This window comes from Eulemur rufifrons, chromosome 20, assembly GCF_041146395.1.
Source record: "Eulemur rufifrons isolate Redbay chromosome 20, OSU_ERuf_1, whole genome shotgun sequence".
NCBI lineage: Eukaryota > Metazoa > Chordata > Mammalia > Primates > Lemuridae > Eulemur > Eulemur rufifrons.
In genome coordinates, this window is record NC_091002.1 from 6,285,152 (window position 1) to 6,309,105 (window position 23,954).

At 46.9% G+C, this 23,954-nt stretch overlaps 2 protein-coding genes across 2 annotated transcripts in view; one reads left to right on the forward strand and one right to left on the reverse strand.

Annotated features, from left to right (window-relative positions):
* The window catches only part of FGFR3 (fibroblast growth factor receptor 3), a 366,177-nt gene that overhangs the window by 258,639 nt on the left and 83,584 nt on the right, over nt 1–23,954 (forward strand). The window lies entirely within an intron of this gene.
* Nucleotides 1–23,954, reverse strand: part of POLN (DNA polymerase nu) — a 151,881-nt gene that overhangs the window by 11,888 nt on the left and 116,039 nt on the right. Inside the window, exons 18-19 of the mRNA XM_069496180.1 lie at nt 15,471–15,553; nt 3,121–3,252 (exon numbers count right to left, since the gene is read on the reverse strand). Of these exons, the coding sequence (XP_069352281.1) occupies nt 3,121–3,252; nt 15,471–15,553 (215 nt within the window). The remainder of the gene's footprint in view (nt 1–3,120; nt 3,253–15,470; nt 15,554–23,954) is intronic.

Here is a 23,954-nt window from a genome sequence, read left to right on the forward strand (position 1 = left end):
GTCCTGTGGAGTTTCCCCCTATGTGTGTATGTCTTAGTACTCAGAAACAGACACAAGGGAGCCCTTTGATGTATGGAGCGCTCTCTCTGCAGAGCTCCCTTCTCTCTGATACTCTCCTTGCAAAATCCCGCTGCCTCTGCCTCCCCAGTCCCACCCTGTGTCTGCTCTGCTCAGCAAGAGCCTTGCTGTCAGCTAGGTCTCCTCTCCCGCACTGCGACCTGAGGCTCCAGACACAGGGTATACAGGACTCATCTCGCTCGCTCCTCTGCTCTCAGAGTCCAGAGCACTATGCTGTCCACTATCTAGTGTCAGGAAACAGCTGCTTCCTATATTTTGCCCAGTTTTCCAGTTGTTTATGGTGGGAGCAAAATCTGAAGCCTGTGACTCCATTGTGGCCAAAGCGGAAGTCCCCCATTCCAAGCATTTCAAGTGTTTCTTCTCCACCTGCTGCTCCCAGTGCTGTGACCCCAGCTCCTGCTCATCCTGAGAGACGCCCTCTGGCCCTGCCACTTCGTGTTGCTGCCTGGAGTGGAAGCAGTGCTCCTGGAAGCCACTCCTATGCTGCAACAGCATGCACCCTCCACCGCACACAGGGAGGCAGTGTGCACAGGAACACCAGCAGCGGCTCGGAAATGGCATAAACAAGCCGCCAACTCAACTTCCCCTTACTTAGATTCCAAAACTGGCTGTGGCCCCTCTGCCACCACCAGGCATGGAAAAGCATGTGGTGGAGAAGCTGGAGCTGAGGCAGCAGTCCTGGTTGGCTGCATCTTGCTTTCGCCAAGCTTGCAAAAGACAGCACCACGCCAGCCATCATCCATCCCAGAGAAGGCCCAGTGTGGTGTGGAGGGCACTGCCTGAGGGCCCGGCCAGAGCTGCCCACACACACCACCACTGAGCTAACACTCGCGTCACTTCTAGACAGTTCCCAAGCGATGGCTCTGACTGCAGCCTCTCCCCTCAGTCTCTTTCCTACATCATTACCAGAATCGTTTCTGAAGGATGAACCCAGGTTCCTTCTGTGCGCAGCACCATGCAAGCCTGGGCTCGCCTGGTCCTGCCTGTCCTCTGGCCTCCCCTACATGCCCACTGGCCCTGCAGGCTCTCCTGGCCTTTCCTGTCCCAGCTCAGGTCCCCCGAGGCTGGCGGCTGCTCCTGGTGCCCCCCGTTGCTCTCTGCCTTGGTGGCCTGTTAGTTCCTTTCACACCGAGGATGCAATCTTTCTGTCATGGACTTGTCATGTCAAGTGTCATGAATACACTTGCTTGCTCATGGCTTCCCGACATCCCCCACTGGACTGTGAGCTCCAGGAGAGCCAGGAGCTGGGTCTCTGGCATCAGCACAGTTCCTGACACATGGGAGGTGCCCAGCAAACATTTGTGGAGAAATTCAATGATTGTCTAATGTTTGCTGCAGTATCTGCCTGGAAGTGTAATTGCTGGGCCAAAGGGCATGCACACTTCTCGTTTGGATACATAACACCCCACGTCCCTTCAGGAAAGTTAAGTACAAGGAAGGGAGGCATGGGCTCTGGTGCTGAGCTGCCCTGGGGGTGCATCTGGGCCCCCACTTATTAGCTGGGTGGATTTGGGAAGCTACCTAACCTCTCAGTGACTCATTCTCTTCTTCTGTAAAATGGAAACAATAGTACCCATTTCTTACAACTGCAGTGAGGACTACATGAGCTAATTTATGGAAAGCATTTAAAATCACACCTGGCATACAGTTGGTGCTACACAAATGAATGCATTCTGAGTATATTTCCATCCACAGTGTATGAGAAGATCCTGGCTCCATAAACACTCAACACTGGGTGCTGTCGCTATTTTAACACTTCACAAGTGACAGTATTCTTGCTTTTGCTCAGTGTGGAGCTCCTGGGTCCAGGAGAAGGTCCTGGCTTGTGGGGCGGGTGGAGGCCCGCGCTGGCCAGCAGGCCCCAAGGCTGGAAACGATTAGTGATTAGCAGCTTTCTCATGCTCCACACACAGGTGGAATGGGGGCTGCGGGAGCAGCAGGGCCAGGGGGATCCCTTTCCTGCTCATGTGGGCCAGCGGCGCAGAGCGTCCACGCTCCCGACTGCAGTCAGGCCAGGGAGGAGCCTGTGTGGGGGTCCCCGGCCCCAGAGTGAACAGTCACCAAGGAGTCAGGGGACAGACTGGAAGAGGGGTTGCCACAGGCTGCCCTGCAGGCCCTGCCCACATCCCAGGGAATGTCTGGGACTGTGGGTCCTGAAGAAGCTGGTTCTCCAGTTGGTTTTTACTTTTCACTGCCTAGTGAGGGTTGGGTTTTGGTGGGTGCTCTCTCTGTACCTATTATTAATCCTCTTTTTTGTTGTTTATTTCATTAATTTCTGCTCTTCCATTGATTTCCTTCCTTCTATTTAATTTACTCTGCTGCTCTGTTCCAAGTTTCTCATTTCATGTTGACTACAACTAATTTATGTCCACAAATTTCTCTCTATCTTTTAAAAATACTCTTTTAAACTATCCTTTACTTCTAAATGAAGCATCAGCTTGGCCAAGCCCCACAGTTTTTGATGGTACACTTTCTTGTCATTTATTTCTAAAATTTTTGTCATTTTCTGTTTTTTATCCTAAATTACTTAGGAGTGCAGTGAATTTCCAATTAGGTAGATGGATGGATGGCCACACACACGGAGATACAGTATATAAAACTACCTGTGACACTGTGGTCACAGAATATGTTCTACTGGATATTCTTTGAAATTTGTTTGCGTTTCCTTTGTTACCAAATTGTGGTGATAATTTGTAAATAAACCACATGATTGTCATAAGAATATATGTTCTCCATTTTTAGGTGCAAGATTTTATCTATTTTTACCCACCTGTGCATCTATCATATATCAACTCAAGCTTGTTCATTTTGTTGTTTCCAGTGGATCCTGGCCCCTGCCCCTCCCCACGGGCAGGAGCTGATGACTCACCCAGCACCTCACCACCCCAGCAACCCAGCCCTACCCATCCACATACCACCTCCCCGTCTGTTCGCCACCCACCTGGCCACTCACCCACCTGCAGAGCCAGGAGCCGTGGCCACATGGCCATGGCAGGCACTGGTAGTGGGAGGGAGCAGAGGCTCTGGCTGCAGCCGGCTCACCTGTCTGCTGACACTGGGCAACAGCTGCTTGGGCAAAGTCCTTGATTTTCTTATACTTCTGCAAAAAACTCGCCAAAAACTGGGCAGCTTTCTCAACAGTAACTCCAAGGCAAGCAGCAAGCCGCTCCTTCCCTGTATGAGTCAGAAAGACACAAGATCAGAGTTAAGTCCTAACTCACACCCAGTAAGTGCGGAGAGCACGTGCCTGCAGGGAGGGACCGTGTTCTCAGAAACAAGCCAGCTACAGGCCTCATGGGGGACCTGGCGAGTCAAGGTTGTTGGCCCCATTGGCCTTTTTTGCACGGTCAGGATGGTGTTGGCATCTGGCCTTACACACTGGGTGCTGGGTCCTGGCCAGTTTGGACTGGGGCCTGTTAAACATTTCTTTATCCACTGGTCCTCACTGAGCACCTGCCAGCACTGCAGGTGAAGCAGTGAATGAAGATGACATGGTCCCTGCTTGGCTTGGCTGGTGGGAGACCCAATTCCAGAACTGGGGGAGGCTGGACCAGGGGACAGAGGAAAAGAGGAAGGGAACATTCCATGGCCAAATTATGAAAAAATGGTACTCAGGAGTTCCTATCTTAGAATTTTCATCTGGAGACAAATGCTTTTGGTCCAGACCAATATTTTGTTCCTAGAAAATGCAGGTGTTGTTGTGAAGCTGCTAATAGAGATGTCTCTGGGTGGGGCGGCACCCTGAGTTCTGGTGTAGCACGTGAGCTCCCTGCATGCCGGGTGCAGCTTCTGGGACCACAAAAACCTGGGTCTGAGTCCAGCTCTGTCACCCATGGGAAGCTCTTTGTGGCCTTGGGGAAGTCATGTGACCCATAATAAACCTGTTTCTTCACCTGTGAATTAAGTACGATTGTCCTTACCCCCGAGGGTTGTTAAGGGAACCACATGAGCTCAGGCACATAAAGCTCACAATGGTGCCTGACTCCTACTGGGACGCAGTCTGTAGTCATTCCCTTCCACTCTCCCCCAGAAAAGACTAAAAACGTAGAGAAGGAGTCCATGAGGTCATGATCCCTTGCTTGACAGTGGGATCACGGGGAAAACCTTGGCTCTGGGGCCAGCATGCTTGGAGGGAACCCCAGAGGGCAAGCTGCCTGGGGACCTGAATTCCTGGGAGAGCATGGCCAGGGCCAGAAGTGGACTTGCTGCCCTCTGCATTGGGTTAAGTCTGGGGTCATTCTAGAGGGCTCAGGGGCCTTTGAACAGGACAGCCCAGAAATCCTGGCCCAGGATTGGAGATGCACGATCTGTGAAGACTGAGGGGCTGACTGGCCTCTCAGATCTGGTCCTCCCTTCAGCCAGGCCACTCCCTACCCTGACCAGCTGATGCCTCAAATGGTTCTGGACAGAAAGAATGTTCAAGTCTTGGGACAGTGAAGGGGCAGATGTTTGCTTTGCCAGGAAGAGCAGGAAAGTCTGGGGGTGCCCGTTCTCCCAAAATTTACCCCAGCAGGGAGAGATAAGCTCTGGTGCTTTCTCTAGGCCCAAGACTGCTTGATTACTTGGACCCATTTGGCTGGAAATGAAAAAACTCTAATATCTCTTTTAGGGCTTAATTAAGACCTATTATTCTGAAAGCTTCACAAATAATGAACATATTATGAGTTTGTTACACTTTACTGAAATAATCCATCTGTAATTCTTTCTTTCTAACAAATTCCAATCACCACCCTCAGCTATGACACTGCAGTGGAAAATTCCACTGGCTCTCAGAAAGGAATCAGATATTACCTGGAAACCTTAGCCAGGTCAGCCAGATAGGACTTTGAGTATTCTTAGCCAAGTCTTTTTATCATTTCCAATCTGCTATTAAGCCCATCTGGTGGATTTTCAATTTCAGATATGGCAGTTTTAAGTTTTAGAATTTCCATCTGGTTCTTTTTACTTGCTGAGGCTTTCTTATTATTTTTTTTTTCATTATCATGAATACATTTTCCTTCACATCCTTGAGCTTAGGTATTAACAGCAACTTTAAAATCCTTGTCTGTTAATTCCAACATCTGGGTCATCTCAGGATCTGTTTCCATGATTGCTTTTTCTCTTGAGTATTCCTTGTCTGTTAATTCCAACATCTGGGTCATCTCAGGATCTGTTTCCATGATTGCTTTTTCTCTTGAGTATGGTCAAGTTATCCTATATCTTCATTTGTATGTTTAGGAATTTTTGATTGTATCCTGGACATTGTGAATGATATGTCATAGAGACTCTGGATTCTGTTATGTTCTTCTCAGGAGTACTTATTTTTTTGAGAGGGCAGTTAATTTGGCTAAAATCAAACTTGAAACTGTCTCTCTGCCATGGGCAGCACCTGAAATCCCAGATCTAATCCTTTTTGGTTTCGCATGGCTGCTTGTAGTCTGCCCCACTCATGCATAGGTGGGGTCAGCCAGAAACCTGGGCAGATTCATACTCAGAATTTGGGTTCATCTTCTGGCTGTCTTTCAGCCATAAGTATGTGTTTCTGGAATTTCTCTTGTCACTTTCCAGATTCTGTGGTTGTACCAAACTCTGTCCTCTGACAGAGGAGAGAGTCCTACTACCCAGCTAGTAGGACTATGGGTTTCTGTCAAAGTTTCTGCCACCCACAGCACTGACTAAGGCTTGCCTTCAGGTGAGGAGCTGCAGAATGGGAAACTTACCTGTACTACTACTTTCTTCCAAGTGTCAACCAACCTCCAGTTTCTGTTTGGTTTTGGTCCCTTTCCAATGCCTTCAGGTAATTGGTTTTTTACACATTTTCTGTAGTTTATGGTTGACATCACACCTCTCTTTCTAAATACTTATGGCTGAAAAGAATTACTGTCCCATCCTCTGTAGAGCTATGGGGACATCTGAAGGGAAGTGGGTGGCCAAGGTCCCTATATGTGAAGAAAGCCTATTTACAAGAGAAGCAAATGATGTGGCAACTACAAAAGGAGCAGAGGCAGGAGACTGAGATGGAGACAGAGGCCCCAGATTCTTGCTCCCATTCCTCAGACACCTTTGACAGTATGACGGTCACACTCAAAGGCCACTGTCCCTTCCCCAAGCAGGACAACCTCTGGCTCTGTCGGGCTTCTCTCTCCTATGCTTCATGTGAACTGACTCCTGTTTTTCATAGAACTTCTCTCCACACTTTCATTCAGTTGATCAGGCTCCTGCTTTTTAAATTGTAATCACATGCAGGCCTGTCTCCCTGAGAGTACCCCAAGATCTACCCAGTGGGAGCACCCAATGCTCCCTACCTCTAAATCCTATATGAACACACACCTTGACTTTTCCCACAAATGGCTAATCATATCCTGTGTGCATGTGTGTGTCACAAATCTAACTTTAGAACCCCAATCTTCACTCCCTTTCTCCAAGTACCCTTTGCCCCCACACATATTGCTGACAATTTTCACTCCTGTTTATGTCTCTATGGCTAAGCACACAGTAGGCCTTTGGAACTCTGGCTAGTCTGACTGGAACAGACCTAACTAAATCGAATTCAGCTTTCAAAATTCAGCTCAAGTGCTGCTGCTCTGGGTCATCTTCCCAGACCCTCCCAGCTCTATCTGGGCCAGGGGCCCTCCTCTGGGCTCCCTTGGCACCAGGGACTCCCTACCAAGCACTGCTGTGTGTTTCTTCTGACAGGTGTGAGCCCCTTGGGAACAGGCCCTGGGCCAGATGGTAACCCTCAGTGAGTGCTTGTCTATCAAGCAAGGACTGGATGTGAAGACAAACTTCAGCTTTGCTCAGTAATTTGAGAAGATTCAAATGTTAGACTCTAAGAGCAACAGGAGCTCAGAGCAAGACTGGAGAAGTCAGAAGCTACTTCCCACAGGAGGCAGATTCCTGCTGGGCTCAGGGGACTGGGGGGTGTTGTGAGCAGTGTGGTGGCTGGGGAGGGGCACTGTCAAGCTGGCAGACATCTGACTGAAGGAGACACAGGCAGCCTGTGGGTCAGCCCCTGGGGTCGAGGCCCCAGGTAGCCGCTGCCCCATGGCTCCAAGCACCCCCCCACCAGCTCTTGACACACAGGGCAGGTGAGTCTAAGGGTGGTGGGCTGAGCACACAGACCCAGCACCTCTGGAGCGTCTTCTCTGCCAACTCTCTGTCTTCATCAGTCTTCACAACAGTCAAGTAACTGGTTTTCTCAAGAAAACTAGGCTCTGAAACCCCCCACCCCAACCCTGGCATTCCTGGCAGCAGCTTCTGGACTGTTTCCAGTGTGTTTATATGAGACATATCACTACAACCCATTGAAAGCTGGCTGGTCCAAAGCTCCTCTACTGAATTCCCAAAGGGGCCTGGCACCTAGGAGGCCAGGCGAGTTTACTTGGTGTAAGGGGAAACCCATTCATGTAGGCAATAGGTTTCTTGGGCCATACCATGATGACTGCCAGTGTGTTTTTCGACAGTCTTCTGGTAAGGCAGGAGTCAGCACGCTTATGTAACTATGATGTCACCTCTTATGTAAGACCCATGTGATCACCCCTTCACTTGGGCACGCTGCCATATTCTCACTGCCACGGCATCATCCTGAAAATAAAGAGTAGGTCTCATCTACCTGCTGCTGCTCGTCTCTTCTTTCAATTCCCAGGACCCCCTCCAGTACCCTAGCTGGCTGTGGAACTCTCGGTCCATATTTGGCATAGTTGGTAGGATTCAACTGGGGTAAGTGTCCCCTCCACCCCAGTAGGGGAGGATATGTGGCCTCCCATGGGCTTGCGGTACCCAGTGGCAGCAGTCCTCATATCATGGGCCCCTGCCACGGAGTGGGAGCAGGTAGAGTGTGCCGCCTTGGAAAAGGCCTTGTGGGCCTTGGAAGAGTCATTGCAGCCTAAGGAGTGAGCAGTGGCTGGTCAGGTGGGCTGGCTCTTCCTTACAGTCCTCTGTGAGCAACATGAAGATACCCTGTGGTGAGAAGGCCAGGTAAGAGAATCACAGGTGACAGAAGAAAATTTGGAAGCCTGGGTACAGGCTTTGGAAAAGGAGCTAATGACTGCTCTGGCCGAGGACACTGATGAAACTCCAAGCATGCACGAGACTGAGGGTGGGACCCCTACCTTGCTGAGTGCCTGCCCAGTTATGAAACAGAGAGTGGAGCATGAACAACTTATGGGACCCCAGGGGGTCATGCAAGGCACACCCATGGTAACAGAGCATACCTCATACTCCACTTACACACCCCTGGAGCTGCAGGAACTGGGGAAGCAGTGCAGACGATGCCCTGGGGAAACCATGCCTGCCTGGTTGTTACATTTATGAGACAAAGGGGCGGATAGTGTCCTGTGTTCCCCAAGGGAAATGGAACAATTGGCATCCATAACTGTACATCCTTCCTTGAGGCATAGGCTACAGACAAGTAGCCACCGAGGTGGGGGTGACCACTCCTTGCTTGAATGGCTCATGGCTGCTGCATACACGGTATGGGATGACCCCAGTGAACTACCTGAAACCACGAGTAAGTGGACCTCATACAAGGACTTAGTTCAGATTTTTCGAGAATTAGGGATGCACAAAGCCATTTTTATGATAAGCAACTGGTGGGGGCCTGATGAGGAGTGCTTTACACATGCATACTCGACCTAATCCTAGCCACATCTTCCCCCGGTTCATTTAGTTCACTGGCAGTTGTGCTCACCCGCTATGTGGGGAAGCAAATACATGAGGTCACCACTGCTATGGCAGCTTTGGGAGATGCTAAAAGATGGAAAGGGGGGAAGTGCATATGCTATAAGGATCCAAGAAGGGTCCATGAACTCAGGGTCCCCTGCAGAAGAATTCAGTACAAGGGGCCCAGAAGGTGCCTCAAACCCAGATATGGCTAGACCTCATACTAGTAGAAGTAGGTAAAGAAAAAATAGACAGACAGCCTAATGAAGTATTGCTGGCCCTGTGGAATCAGCTGGCTCCCCACCAGTGATTCACAAAATGACCCAAGAAGGGGGAAACTGAGATGCCTGCCAAAGAGATCTGTAATGTGCGGCTGCAAGATTTTACGGTTGAGGCCCCCCTCTTCAATATGGATTAGACGTTAGGCCAAGGTGTCCGGTCAGAGGGGACCCCAGATGACTGGAGGCCGCATGTGGAACTTGATATTTATTGGTCCCCTACAAATGTACAGCAGGTTCTAGCCTTGGTGAGCACAGGAGCTGACTGCTCCCTAATCTATGAAAACCCTGAGTGGTTTACTGGACAAATGGCCTATGGCAGGGGATGGTTATGGCAGGAGAACCACTAAAGTTGAGCAAGTTACTATTCCCCTGGGGATAGGGCATTTGGCTCCTAGGCCTTATACTGCATGTGTGTCCCCCATAAAGGAATATATTCTGGGTGTTGATATCCTGCGTGGCCTAACCCTAACTACCTCTGCAGGTGAGTTTCACCTCTAGGTTAGGGTTGTGAAACCAGTGGTGTGTGGCCACCCCCTTAACCCACTGCAGGTTTTGCCTACACCTTGTTGAGTGGTACACACCTGACAATATTGCTAGCCCAGGGAGCACAAAGAAATTTCACAAACCATACTGCAACTGGAAACAGCCAGCATAGTGCACTCTGCTCATATTCCATTCAACTCCCCTGTTTGGTTGGTTAAAAAACCAGATGGAACTTGGAGAATGACAGTAGACTATTGGGAACTGAATAAAGTGACTCCCCCATTGCATGCAGCAGTACCATCCATACTGGATCTGAAGGATCAACTGACTTTGGTGCTTGTGCAGAACCACTATGTGGTGGACCTGGATAATGCCTTTTTCTCCATAGACATAGCTGTGGACAGTCAAGACCAGTTTGCCTTCACATGGAAAGGATGACAATGGACATCTGCAGTATTACTGCAAGGTTACCTACATAGCCCAACCATAATATCATGGTTTGGTGGCACAGGACTTGGCTACACGGAGTCAGCCATCCTCGGTGTACTTATTTCATTATATTGCTGATATAATGTTAACCTCTGATTCCCTTACAGATCTAGAAGAAGCTGCTGTCAGCCTTTGAACCTCATTGGAGCAATGGGGTTGGGTGGTGAACAACTCCAAGGTCCAGAGACCTGGCTTGTCAGTCAAATTCTTGGGTGTTGTCTGGTTGGGTAAGACAAAAGCAATCCCAGAGGTGATTATAGATAAGATTCAAGCCTTCCCCCAACCCACTACGGTAAAACAGCTACAAGTATTTGTGAGGCTCTTGGGGTATTGGCGTATATTCATTCCCCACTTGGCCCAGCTATTACGGCCTTTACATCCATTATGTAAAACGGGGACACAGTGGGACTGGTCCCCGGAGGCAGAGGCCACTTTTATGGCAGCCAAGAGGGCTATTGCACAAGCCCAGATGCTACAAGCAGTTGACTGCTCACAACTGTTTGATCTCGATGTTACCATTGACACGAGCGGGATGGGCTGGGGTTTGTGGAATTGCTAGCATAAGCGGAGCAACGAGCAGAGTTTAGCTCCACCCCATCGACTGCAGAGTTGCAAACTGTATTGGGCCCTGTTGAATTTGTGTCTGATGCTGACCCTCAGACAATGATAATACTAAGGGAGGAGAGCTCTTATCTTGAAGGACAGGGTCCCCCTCCAGCAGAGGTGTAGTATACCGATAGGTCCAATCGCGGCCCCTAAGCCCAATGGATAGCGGTAGCCATCCAGTTGGATCATAAAATTTGCTTTGAAATGGGACAGGAACAGAGCAGCCAATGGGCTAAATTGCATGCCATGTGGATTGTGGTCATCCATGAGCCATCCCCTGTACATGTCTGCACTGACAGTTGGGCCGTTTTTAAGGGTCTCACTGTCTAGTTACCTACATGGAAAGCCCAAGGTTGGCTAGCAGAACACCGCCCAGTATGGCAACAGGCAATGTGGGAGGATTTACTGCAACAAGGACACCAGAAAGAAGTCTGGGTATATCATGTTTCAGGACACAGACCTCTAGTCAGTCTCGGCAATTATGAGGCCGATACACTGGCAAGGGTGTGATGGATCAGGTCACCTTTGCCGGCTGATAAGGCCCTGTAGTTACACCACTGTCTGGGCTATGTCAGTGTAAAAACTATGGCTCAACTGAACCAAAAATGGAGTCTACACATACCTATGGCGGATTTATAGATGGCTTGTCACCAATGTGAGGTATATGCCCAACAGTATCCACACTGTAGCCAACTGCCCACCATTCCTGGACATGTCCAGTGGGGAGACCATCCTTTGGAGAGATGGCAGATTGATTAGGTCAGTCCCCTACCTTGGTCCAACATGGCAGCGTACACCTTCATGGCAGTCGATACCACTACCGGCCTCCTTTTTGCCTACCCAGTTGCATAGGCTGACCAAACATCTACCATTAAGGCGCTGCAACACTTAACCGCCTATATGGGTGACTCCTCACTATAGAAAGTGATCAGGGTAGTCATTTTATGGGACGTGAGGTTCAACAATGGGCACGCCAAATGGATATCGAATAGGTAGCCCACGTGCCCTACTGGCCTCAGGCCACTGGCATGATAGAGCGATACAATGGTTTGTTGAAGGGGAAGCTAAAAAGTGGGACCTCTCCCCTATCTGTCCAATATTGAACGAAGAGGTTAGATCAGGCCATTCAGGTGCTAAATGAGCAGCCCTGAAAGGGTGGGCCTGCCCCTTTAGACTACTTAACCTACAAGCAAACCACTCCCCTCTGATTAACAGATGTCGCCAAGGTCCCTTTGATGCAACCCCATGTAACCTGGGATGGAACTGTTCTGCTTCCGGCCCCAACTCCCCTCAAGGAAGGAGAGATGATAACCTGCACATGGTCTTGAAGTATAATGGGCCCTGAACCCCAGTGGATTGGCCTGTTAGATCTGTGGGGGGATGGGTTAAGGTACCGTTCCAATGTATCACCTGCTGTGCTCACCCCTAAGCAATAATTGGTGTCAGTCATGGTGGACTACCATGGAAGGAACACCCTCCTCATGGGCACTTTAGTCCTTGCCTTTTGGGTAATTCCCTGGGTTCCCCTCGTTTTAGCACCTGAAACTACCAAACCTATCGTGGGTGAAACTGTGTGGTACCATCATCCAGGACAAAAGACAATTCCAGCCACAATCTTATCCCAAGATGTACAGGTAGCCTGTGTGCTGCCCGAAGGGCATGAGTTACCCTTAGTGGTCCCCCTGTCTGCTCTTTCTTACCGACCAGGGTAATACAGGCTAACAGCATCAACCCCTGGGCCCATACTTACCCTCAAGTCTCCAGCATCTCTCACGGCTGGATCTGCATGGAATTCCTGGTAGAAACCACCAGCAGCCTACCCTGGAACATTGCCCCTGCTTCTCTACAAAATTGGACTTTCCTGACCATGTAAGGGCCCCAGGACGCCAATTGCAACTCCATCTGCATGGCAGTTGAGAAGCATCTGTGACAGGATCACCACACTCCGAGTCCATGCCCCACTCTGGGATACGCCATTTGGAACAGTTGTGGTTGGTTATTAGCGGAACAAGTAGAACTATGCCAAGTGGCCCCCTTATGTATAGAACAGAAAATGGGATTAAGGGATTGCACTGTAAAATGGATCCTGAAAGAATTCTGTACAAACATTACTCAGATTGGTAATGTTGCCCACTGGTGGAATGGAAAACCTTTGGTGGGGACTGTCTCCATCAACAGGGTGCCCCCAGGATTTCTATGGGTATGTGGAAGATGTGGATGGCCCTATCTTCCCGCTTGTTGAACGGGGATGTGAACTTGGGGACGGCTATATATCCCAGGGAAGTTCCACCCCATCTTTACTGAAAAACCACCTAATTGGGATGCTGTGTTCTCCTGCTGGCATCGGGCAAAATGGACTCCATGATGGTTCTACCCGGTAGTCATCTTTTTCCCTGGGGTGGAGCCATTAAGGTAGAGCTAGAAGTGAATGCCACAGTGGAGCATACTCCTCGGGCCCTAAGTCAAACCAGACAGACCTTGACCTTCTTAGTGGATGAAGTCACCCAGATAAGAAAGGTGGTTTTGTAAAAAGGCATGGCCCTTGAACTCCTTCCTGCGGCACAAGGGGCACATGTGTAGTTATACATACTAAATGTTGTGTATGTATACCCAATCACCAGAAAGATATCTCCTCTACATTGAAGAACATCAGTGGCGAGGTATAAGCCATCCAGCAATTAACTAAAAACCCATTACAACAACAGTGAGGACGCCTCTTGTGGTCCTGGCATTGGATCCTCTTAGTTTTAGTAGCTATTTATTGTGGTCTAGTAATACTCTACTGTTCCCTGTATTGTTGTTGTAACATTTTCACCTGAAAGGCCTCCATAGGGACCCGTGGGTCAGCCGTGAAACCTGTTGCCTAGGGGGTAGACTGTAAGGAGAAACCCATTCGTATAGGCAATAGGTTTTTTAGGCCACACCACAATGACTGCCTGTGTGTTTTTTGCTGAGCTTCTGGTAAAATATGAGTCAATATGCTTATGTACCTATGATGGCACCTCTTATGTAAGACCATATGATCACCCTTCCACTTGGGGATGTTGCCTCTATTGTTCCACCCATATATAAGTGCTCACCATATTCTCGCTGTCGTGACATCATCCCGACAGTATGTCTCATCTACCTGCTGCTGCTCATCTCTTCTTTCAACTCCCGGAATCCACTCCCGTACCCTTGCTGGCTGTGGAACTACTGCCCCACACTTGGGTTCCTCCGTTCCAGCTCCATGACAAGGTTTCAAACACAGGAGAACAGAGACAGCTCAGCCTGTGGCAGCAGATACACAGTAATTCCAGCTGTCAGGCTGGACGGGAATAAAGGGACCAGGAGAGACGGAGGCTGAGGGTAGGAACCCTTGTGTCACCATCAGGGCTAAAAGCAGCCAAATTACCCTTTTCACCAACATCATGGCTAATGACTCATGCTTATTTACAAAGTGCAGCTCTTTTCCTCTCCGGAAAAAATAAAGCGAATACTCCAGAAGAGCCAAAGGAACAGAAGCGAAGACAGCCTTTCTCTGGGCATGCGGGACTGCAGTCGGAGGCCCATCCCGTGGCAGGGGCTTGGCCAGTGCCAGCTGGGGAGCAGGGGGTGCTGCAGGGACCTCAGCCACTGGGAAGCACAGAATCAGAGTAGGACCAGACAGGGTGGCAGATGACAGAGATGAGAGTGAATCGTGTGACAGGTACGGCCACATCAACCCCTTGAGCATGTTTCTGGAGGAGGAGGTGAGCACACAGAGGTGGAGGCCCTCAAACGGGGCCCCACGCTCAGCAGGTGGCAGAATGGGGGAGGCAATGTCCTAGCTGCAGAGCTGAAGCGGATGGTATTACCCGTAACACACAGTGCTGCAGCAAAGATGCATGCCCAGCAGCACCGCAGCCTCGCTGGAGAGGGGCACGGCAGCTCCCAGGGACAGTCAGCTGTGCACCTGCCCCACTATTCTTGTACTGAAGCTTGTTCAGTTTTGCGGCCTTTTCTTGAATAAACAAAGGGTTTCCACAGGAGGCAGATGAATCCTCTTAGGGTCTTTGCATACACCCCCTCAAAACAGCTGGATCAAAGGGAGAAGGTCTGCATAGGCCCTGACACTTGCACTCACTCCTCTTTAAGGAGGGCCTCGCTGCCAATAGCCCCTCCTGAGGGGAAATTGGCTCACACTGATTCAGCATGACCCAGAGGCAGAGAAGAATTTAAAAAGCCCAGACAGCCCATGGTTGGGGAGTTGAAAGGACAGTGGAAGAGAGTAGAAGGCCTGCTCTGCCATGGGTCCTGGGCTTGTGGCAGGAGAAGGGGAGGGGTGGGGTCGCTTGCAGAGGAGGCACTAGGCAGCCACCTCTGGCCTCCTGTCTTCCTGGCCTAGCCCCGCTCTCCGGCCTGCTACCCTGAGGTTGGACCCCCACCCACCGCCCTGCTCCCAGCCTGAGGCCTGGCTCCACCCTGTGGGGAGTTGGCTTTGCTGCCTGGCTTGGCTGGGTGAGTTCCGCCTGGGGGATGGGGTCTGTGCTGAGTTGGGGAAACAAGCCAACCCACAGCTCATTCTGAGGTTGCTAGACTGCATAAAGCCTTGGTGTTACACAGACAAGGGTCTCCTTGAGGGTTTCAAAGCCCAGCAATGTCACCTAGCAAGGTGGTGCCATGTAGGGGTGAGGCTGGGCAGCCTGGTCACACCTAACCTCACCTGAAAAGGCTGGCTGTGACACTGACGAGTCAATGGCATGAAGTGATCTGACTAATGTCTGGAGGTTGCAAATATCATCAGAGTGTTTATGTAAACAGCACACAGGGACTCACAGAATGATTTCCCTGAGGCGCCACCACATTTACATACAGGTAGGTGCACAGCCATCCAGGTGACCCCATGACCTCAGCTCCTGGCCTGTAGCATACCTGCCCCGTAGACCACTGAATACACCACTTTCTTGGTTTGCTCTCTGTCTGCGTGTGTCACTTGTTCCACGGGAATGTCCTTCCTGTGTGGAAAGACAACATGTCGTCAGGCAGTCGGCACTGTCAGGAGAGGGGGTCCAAGCCACACGCACCCCCGCCACAGTTCTTCCTCTGGAGGTTCTTAACCATTTCAAATCTGCCTGTCACATGGGCAGGGAAGACATTCAACATGACATCTGCTGCCTCCAGCTCCGCAAGGGCCCAACACAGATTCTGGTGGTGAGGCTGTAGCAGCTGCAAGCCAGCCCAACATCAATCCCCAAATTCTGGGGTGTCCACAAATCAAAACCAAGAACTGCTTTCACCAAAGGAGTGTCCACAACTTCAGGAGAGCCTGCTCCTGTGCTGGGGTGCCTGGGGCCTGGGCCACAGCTGTGTCTGCTGTAGTGGGTGAGCTGGTTTCTAGCCCTTTCTAGTCCCACTGTTGCCTCTGTCCTGGCCACCCACAGACAGAGGGCCATGTACAGCGGGGCAAGCCATGTACAGCATTCAGACAGAATAAGGATCAGCTCAGTATCTGACTGGCATCTGGACCACAGCAATCTCCAAAGATTAAAGCTGAGACATCTGAGTGGAGCAGGAGCTACAGGGCACCACCAGCAGCACCAAGAGTCCCTCCTTCCTGCTGGAGCAGCCCCCCAAGGACAGCCATGTACCCTGGGTGTACACCCAGCCATGTACCCTGGGTGTCCCCTCCTGCTGCTGCTCTTGTCAACATCCTTATCATCTACACCAAGCCTCCCTCGGTGGACTGAGCATGTCAGATTCAGAAGCTGAGAGAGAGAGAGAGAGAGAGAAACACTTCTCCCAGTTTGTGACTGGCTCTGTGCTGCGGCCCTCCATTGCTTAGCCAGGCTGTTACTACTCTGCCTTAGCCTTCACTTCCTGCTTGCACTGAGCATAGACACCAGCCCAAGATGAAAGCTCAGGGTCTTCTTCGGTCTCTTCTGAGATGCAAACTGCCCTGGGCATGCATGAGGATATCTAAATTTCCCAGGATACATGGGTGCTTTTAAATGCCTTAATTTCCCAAAGAATGTCTCTTCCTAGCTTTTCCTCCAAGCTTTCAGGGCTCTATTCTTTGCCTCAACTATAATCTTTTGCCCCAAGGTGCAGGTTGTTTGTTTGCCTTACAATGTTTTCAAGCAGTGCTGGCCACTCTTCTGCACCGAGTTGGTCCTGAGTTAGGTGAAACAATGACAAGCACCTGTGCCAGTCCTTCAGGCAGCCCCTGGACAAGTGAGAATAGACACACACTTCTTTTCAAATAAGGTGTGCTCTGCTCCCTCCAAAGCTAGGGACCAGGTCCCACGCTGGGGATACACTACTGCCTTTTTCAAAACGCTAGGGGCCAGGGGCAAGGGCAGGTAGAAATGCCACAAAGCTCTCCCACAGCTTGAAGTTGCCTTTTTGTTGACTCAGCATTTGCTTGGGTGCTGTAAACCTTTGCCTGTTTTCCAGAGTTCTGGCAAAGTTGGTTCTGACAGTTTTTGTTTGATTTTTCAATGCTTCCGTGGGGAATGGGCACGTGGTGTTGCCTACCCCACTGTTGTTGCTGACAGCCCAGACTTCACCGACTTTTACCACCTGATTTCTAAGTACTAGTGCATCTCTAGTTTCCCCCCTTGTCCTGCTTTGTTAAGCTATTTTGCCCACTTGTTTATCTCGCCCTTAAACTTGGTATAGTTAAGATCTAAATTTAGATAGGGAGCAAAAGCCAAAATGTATCTATGCTCAGAACAAGTATGTCAACTTCTGTGTCACAAAATATCCTCGCTCCCTATCTCTATTTGGGAAACGTGCTCCAAACATGCTCCCAGGAAAGATATTGCTAATAAATATATTAAGAGTAGCTTCCTCTGTGACCCTCCCTGGGCCACTTGCAATTAAAGCAGACATTGTCTTAGCTCAGATGAATGGATCTGATGGTAACTGCAGTGGTGTTGCTCTGGGGCAGGGCATGGCCCCTTGACCAGACGGACCACATAGGGGACCTCCTCCCAGTTTGCTGTACGGAGCTGGAAAATTGTCTGAGGAGGCAGCATTAAAATCTGCCAGAACATGCCTCACAGAGAACCAAACTGTGACAAAATCCAAACAATATAATAAACAGATATTATGGATATATATCAAACACTCTGATGACAGAGAATAAACTTTTTTCTCAAGCACACGTGGCATATGTATAACTGATCATATATTAAGATACACAGAAAACATCAGAAGGTTGAATAAACTAGAAATATTAAAATAACACTCTGATCACAGTACAAAAAACCTAGAAATTAAAAACGAAACAAAACAAGAACCCTTCCACTTAGAAATACACCAAAAAGACAATACACTTCTATTAACCTTCCTTTGGATGGAGGGAAATACAAATAGAAATTATATAATTTCTAATGAAAACACTTTATATTAGAACTAATGAATTACATATAAAGCAATAAGGAAATTTCATAGCCCTAAATTCCTATATAAATAAAAATGAAAGAATAAAAGTAAATGAATTAAGTTTTCAATTCAAAAAGCAAGAAAAGAAACAATAAAGCAAATCAAAATAAAGTACAAGGAAGACATACAGCTAGAATAAAGATAGGAATAGAAATTAATGAGTCAGAGAAGAGAAAAACAGATCAAATTAATGGTTCTTGCAAAAAATAAAATAGACAAAACATTAGTTAATTTAATCAAAAGGGAGAAAGTACAAATATACAAAATAAACAACAAAGTACTGACATGAAGGAAGTTAGAAGAACACCTTAAAAAATTATTTTGTACAATTTTATGCAAGTAAATTTGAAAAACCTAGATTAAATGGATGTCTTAAGAAAATAAGAAAATATGGTTATGAAAATTGACCTCAGTAGAGACAAAAGTTAGAGCAACACCCATAGAAGAAATAGAGAAAATAATTAAGGAACTACCCCACAAAAAACAACAGATCTAGACTGCTTCACAGGGGAATTCTATTAAACCTTTAGAGACAAGATAGTCCCAATGTTGTATAAATTATTTCAGAACATAGAAATAAAAAAAATTTCCAAGTTTCTTTTATTAAGCAAATATACAGTTATCTCTAACCATGATAAAGAGAGCATAATAAAGGAAAATTACAGACTGATCTTATGAATATTGGTTGATCTAAATATCTTAAATAGAATATTAGCAAACAGGCACCAACACTATACCTATTCCTAATAAAACACCTATTCCTAATAAAAACTCTTAAAAAAAGAATAATTGGATACTTCTTCCAAATAGTAAAACAATGCACCTTGATCCTAAAGCTAGCATCTTAACAGGGAAACACCAGAGGCATTCTTACTAAGGTCAGCAACAAGGCAAGGATAGGCACTATCTCTGCTACTATTGAACATTGTTCTGAAGGCATTACCCAAAGCAATTAGGTAAGAAAAAAATAACCAGAGGCATAATAATTAAAAAATAAAACAATCTCTAGTTGCAAATGATACGATAGTAAACCCTGGAAACCTCTAGAGAATCAATAATAAAATAATTCAGGAAGGTAGCAGAAAATAAAATTAACATAGAAATCAATAGCTTTCATAAACACAAACAACAGTATGAAGATATTATGGAAGAGAATATCTCATTTACAATATTAACAAAAAGATAAAATACTTAGAAATAAACTTAAGAAATGTGTAAAACCCACATGAAGAAAACTTTAAAACCTTCTGAATGACACAAAAGACAACTTGTCCAATGAAAATATATCCCTTCTTTTTCCTGCAATGTCTCAACATCATCAAGATGTCAGCTGTCCCTAAGTTAATCTATGAGTTTAATGTGATCTCAATAAAAATACTAACAAGTTTTCTTTATGGAACTAGACAAGGTGATACTAAAGTTCATATGGAAAAAAAAATGCACAAGAATAAGTGGGAAAACAGAAACAGAGGAGCTATGAGTGGGGCCGGGCCTTCCAGGTATTGAAACATACTACATGTGCTCTGTAATTACACCAGCGAGGTACTGGCATATGAATAGGCAGACCACAGCAGAACAGAACAGCAGGTCCAGACATAGACTCAACTGTAAGGTTTCTGGATGGTCAACACCAGAGAAAGAAAGACGAGCAGAGTTGAAAGGGTTAAGCAACGAGGCTTTACTTGAGAGCTCCCCAGTGAGGATAACGGGTCCCAAGGGAGGGGCCCTGGTGAGGTTCCGGGGTTCCGGAGAAACCAGGGACTCCGAGAAGTCGCACCATCTGGGACTTAGACAAGGGTATTTATATGCGGTGAGGGGCATAAGCAGAGGGGGCTTGCTTTTTAGGTGCTTGTTTAAGTGGATTATCAAGTTCTCAGTAAGCAGGATATCTCCAGGACCGGGCAGACAGCGTGAGGGCTGGGTGTGCTGCCAGTTACAGGATGTGGCTGGGCCAGGTGCTTGTTCAAGCAGAAAAGTGAAGCTGACTCACTGCTTAGGGCAGAGGGGTTTGTAGCAGGGGAGGGGGCTACACGCCCCCCACTACCAACCTTACATCAACACATATGGAAATCTAATATAATAAAGACTGTATCTTGAATCACTGAGACAAAGATGGACTTCTTGATCAATAATGCTGGGACAACTGGATAGAGTTGGAAAAAGTTTGGAAAAAGATAAGAGAAAACATGACTGAATTCTATAACTTGGCTGTAGAAATAGGCTTTTTAACCATGACTCAAAATCCAGATGCAAGAAAAGACTCATAAATTGGATTACAACCCCCCCAACAACTACAAAACCAAATCTTTTGCATGGCATAAGATACCAAAACAAAGTCAAAAGATAAACAGTGCCGGGCGCGGTGGCTCACGCCTGTAATCCTAGCTCTCTGGGAGGCCAAGGTGGGCGGATCGTTTGAGCTCAGGAGTTCGAGACCAGCCTGAGCAAGAGCGAGACCCCATCTCTACTAAAACAATAGAAAGAAATTATATGGACAGCTAAAAATATATATAGAAAAAATTAGCCGGGCATGGTGGTGCATGCCTGTAGTCCCAGCTACTCGGGAGGCTGAGACAGGAGGATCGCTTGAGCCCAGGAGTTTGAGGTTGCTGTGAGCTAGGCTGATGCCACGGCACTCACTCTAGCCCGGGCAACAGAGTGAGACTCTGTCTCAAAAAAAAAAAAAAAAAAAAAAAAAAGATAAACAGTGAACTAGGAGAAAATATTTGTAACATATATCACAGATGAAGGGCTAATATCATGGACATACAACGAGCTTTTTTTTTGAGACAGGGTCTTGCTCTGTTGCTCAAGGCTAGAGTGCAGTGGCATCATCATATCTCACAGCAACCTCACACTCCCAGACTCAAGTGATCCTCCTGTCTCAGCCTCCAGAGTAGCTGGGACTACAGTCATGTGCTACCATGCCCAGCCAATTTTTCTATTTTTTGTAGAGATGAGGGTCTTGCTCGCCTTTACTAAAAAGAGAAAACATTAGCCAGGCATGGTGGCGTGAGCCTGTAGTCCCAGCTACTTGGGAGACTGAGGCTAGAGGATCACTTGAGCCCAGGAGACTGAGGTTGCAGTCAGCTATGATGATGCCACTGCACTTACAGTAAGGGTGACAGAGCGAGACTCTCTCTCTAAAAAAAAAAAAAAAAAAAAAAAAGAGGGCTAGGGGCAGTGGCTCACACCTGTAATCCTAGCACTCTGGCTGGGAGGCTGAGGCGGGAGGATCACTTGAGATTAGGAGTTCAAGAGCAGCCTGAGCAAGAGTGAGACCCCCGTCTCTACTAAAAATAGAAAAAATTAGCTCGGTGTGGTGCATGCCTGTAGTCCCAGCTACTCTGAAGGCTGAGGCAAGAGGATCGCTTGAGCACAGGAGTTTGAGGTTGCTGTGAGTTAGGTTGATGCCATAGCACTCTAGCCTGGGCAACAAAGCAAGACTGTGTCTCAAAAAAAAAAAAAAAAAAAAATTAGCCAGGTGTGGTGGCATGCCCCTGTAGTCCCAGCTACTTGGGAGGCTGATGTGGAAGGATCGCTTGAGCCCAGGAGTTTGAAGCTGCAGTGAGCTATGATGAGGCCACTGTACTCCAACCTGGGCAACAGAGCAAGACCCTATGTCAAAAAAAGAACAAATTGGGTGAAAGTGAGAACAAAATTTTGGTCTATTGACCTAAATTTGGCTATCATTTTAAGCAGGGCCCTCTGACTCCTTGTAACCACCAATGACTCTGGTTTGGAATCTGTTTATTGAGTGATGAAGTATTTGCAAAGCCTTTAATGATCTGCCCCAACAGAGTCCAGGTGTGTTGACCCTTCAGGGTGCAGGAGAAGCATCTGTTTGGACTAGCTTTACACCAAGTATGACTATGGTCTTGGGATGTTTAGCTGATGTGTAGGTCATTGTTGCTGGGAAAGAATGCCAGAATGGCGTTTTTTTTTTAAATTGATTTTTAAAAATTACCTTCATTGAGGTATAATTAATATGATTAAATGCACCTATTTTAAGTGCACAGTCCAATGAATTTTCAAAAATCCATACAACTGTGTAGTCACCAGCACAATCAAGTAATAACATTTCTATCACTCCAAAATGTTCCCTCATGCCTTTCTGTAGTCAAACCACTCCACACTCCACAGCCCCATGGAACCAAAGATCTGCGTTCTGCCACTGGATTAGACTTGCCTATTCTAGAATCTTATACAGATGGAAGCATACAGTATGTACTCTTCGGTAATCAAAAGAAGAACCAATAAACATCAGTATTTGCCCTGGCACCCAAACAGTGTTTGGAACATAGTAGGTATTCGGTAAGTATTTAGCAAGTGAATGAAGGAAGAAATAAATAGATATGATTCTTAAGAGGAAAAAAAAAACATAACAAATTTTAAACACATCACTTAAGCAACCTGAAAGTTTTTCACTTTTTTTTTTTTTTTTTTTTAAATAGAGACAGTGTCTTGTTCTGTCACCTAGGCTGGAACCCATGGGCTCAAGCAATCCTTCCACGTCAGCTTACAGAATAGCTGGGATTATAGGCATAAGCCACTATGCCTGGCTAATTTTTTAATTTTTTGTAGATACAGGATCTCTATATGCTACCCAGGCTGGTCTTGAACTCCTGGCCCCAAGCAATCCTCCTGCCTCAGCCTTCCAAAGTGCTGGGATTACAGGTGTGAAGCACTGTGCCCAGCTCACTTTTGATAGTAGCAGACTAGCAGGCTGTAGATCAACTTTCCAATGTAGAATATAAAGTATACTATAAAAACTGGAAAAATATTAAAAAGCATCTATTCAAAGGCATGAGAGAGTTATCCAGGCAGTAAGAGCTTAATGGAGCCATGATTGCCAAGGGAAGGGAAGTGCAGAAATGTAAGCCTGATATTCAGTGCCATGGTCTCTCTTGAGGGCTTTGCTAATTTTCAAGTGCTGGTTGAAAAGCTGAGTACAATTTCCAGAAGTCTTATGGAGTTGGAGAAAGAGCTGAAGTTCAGGCTTATCAAGAAAGACGACTTTTGGTACTCTAGAGGAAAACAATCTGGCAATTTATCAGCTTTCACAAAAACTGAAGCTCATCCTCCTGATGGATAGATCTCCAGATTGGACTAAGGTAACCTGCTCCCAGCCTAATTGTCTGCAGAAACAAAATTTAATCATCTCTGGAAGAAGACAACACTATTCATGGCCATAAGTAGACTCTTTCATTTTTATTCACATTATTCAATCGCCTGGCATTCCATGAAACAAGATCAAATGACTGAAAGCCAAGAGATGAACAATAGAAACACATCTATAGGAGACATAGATACTGTAGTTATAAGTTACATAGACTTTAGAATATGTTTAATAGATTACAAATTGAGAGTTTGAATATAGAACTGAAAATTAAACAAAATCAAATGAAAAGTTGTAGAACTGAAAAATACAATTAATAAAATTAAGAACTCAGAAATTTACTCAAATAGAGTTTAACAGCCACTAGCCATCCTTGCAGAAAAGAGTAAATGGAAAATAGACAAAATAACTAAAGATTAGAAAAAATATCCAGACTGAGGCATGTAGAGAAAAGACATAGAAAGTATGGAAAAGAGCATAAGAAAAACATGAAACATGATAAAAAGTTCTAACGTAGGTATGACCATAGTCCCAGAGGAGAGGAGAAAGGAGTGGAAACAAATTTTAAAGAGCTACTGGTTGAGAAGTTTCCAAAGTTGATGGAAGACATCAAACCACAGGTAAAAGAAACATTGCAAATGATAAGCAAGATAGATAAAAAGAAAACCACATCTAAGCATAATATATAACCACTGAAAACCAAAGACAGAGAGAACCTTAAAAATAGCTAGGAAAAAAAATGACCAATTACCTTCAAAGGAGCAATAATACAACTGACAGTGACTTCTTAACAGAAATAATGAAAAATAGAAAAAAATGGAATGAAATGTTCAAGATATTAAAGGAAAATA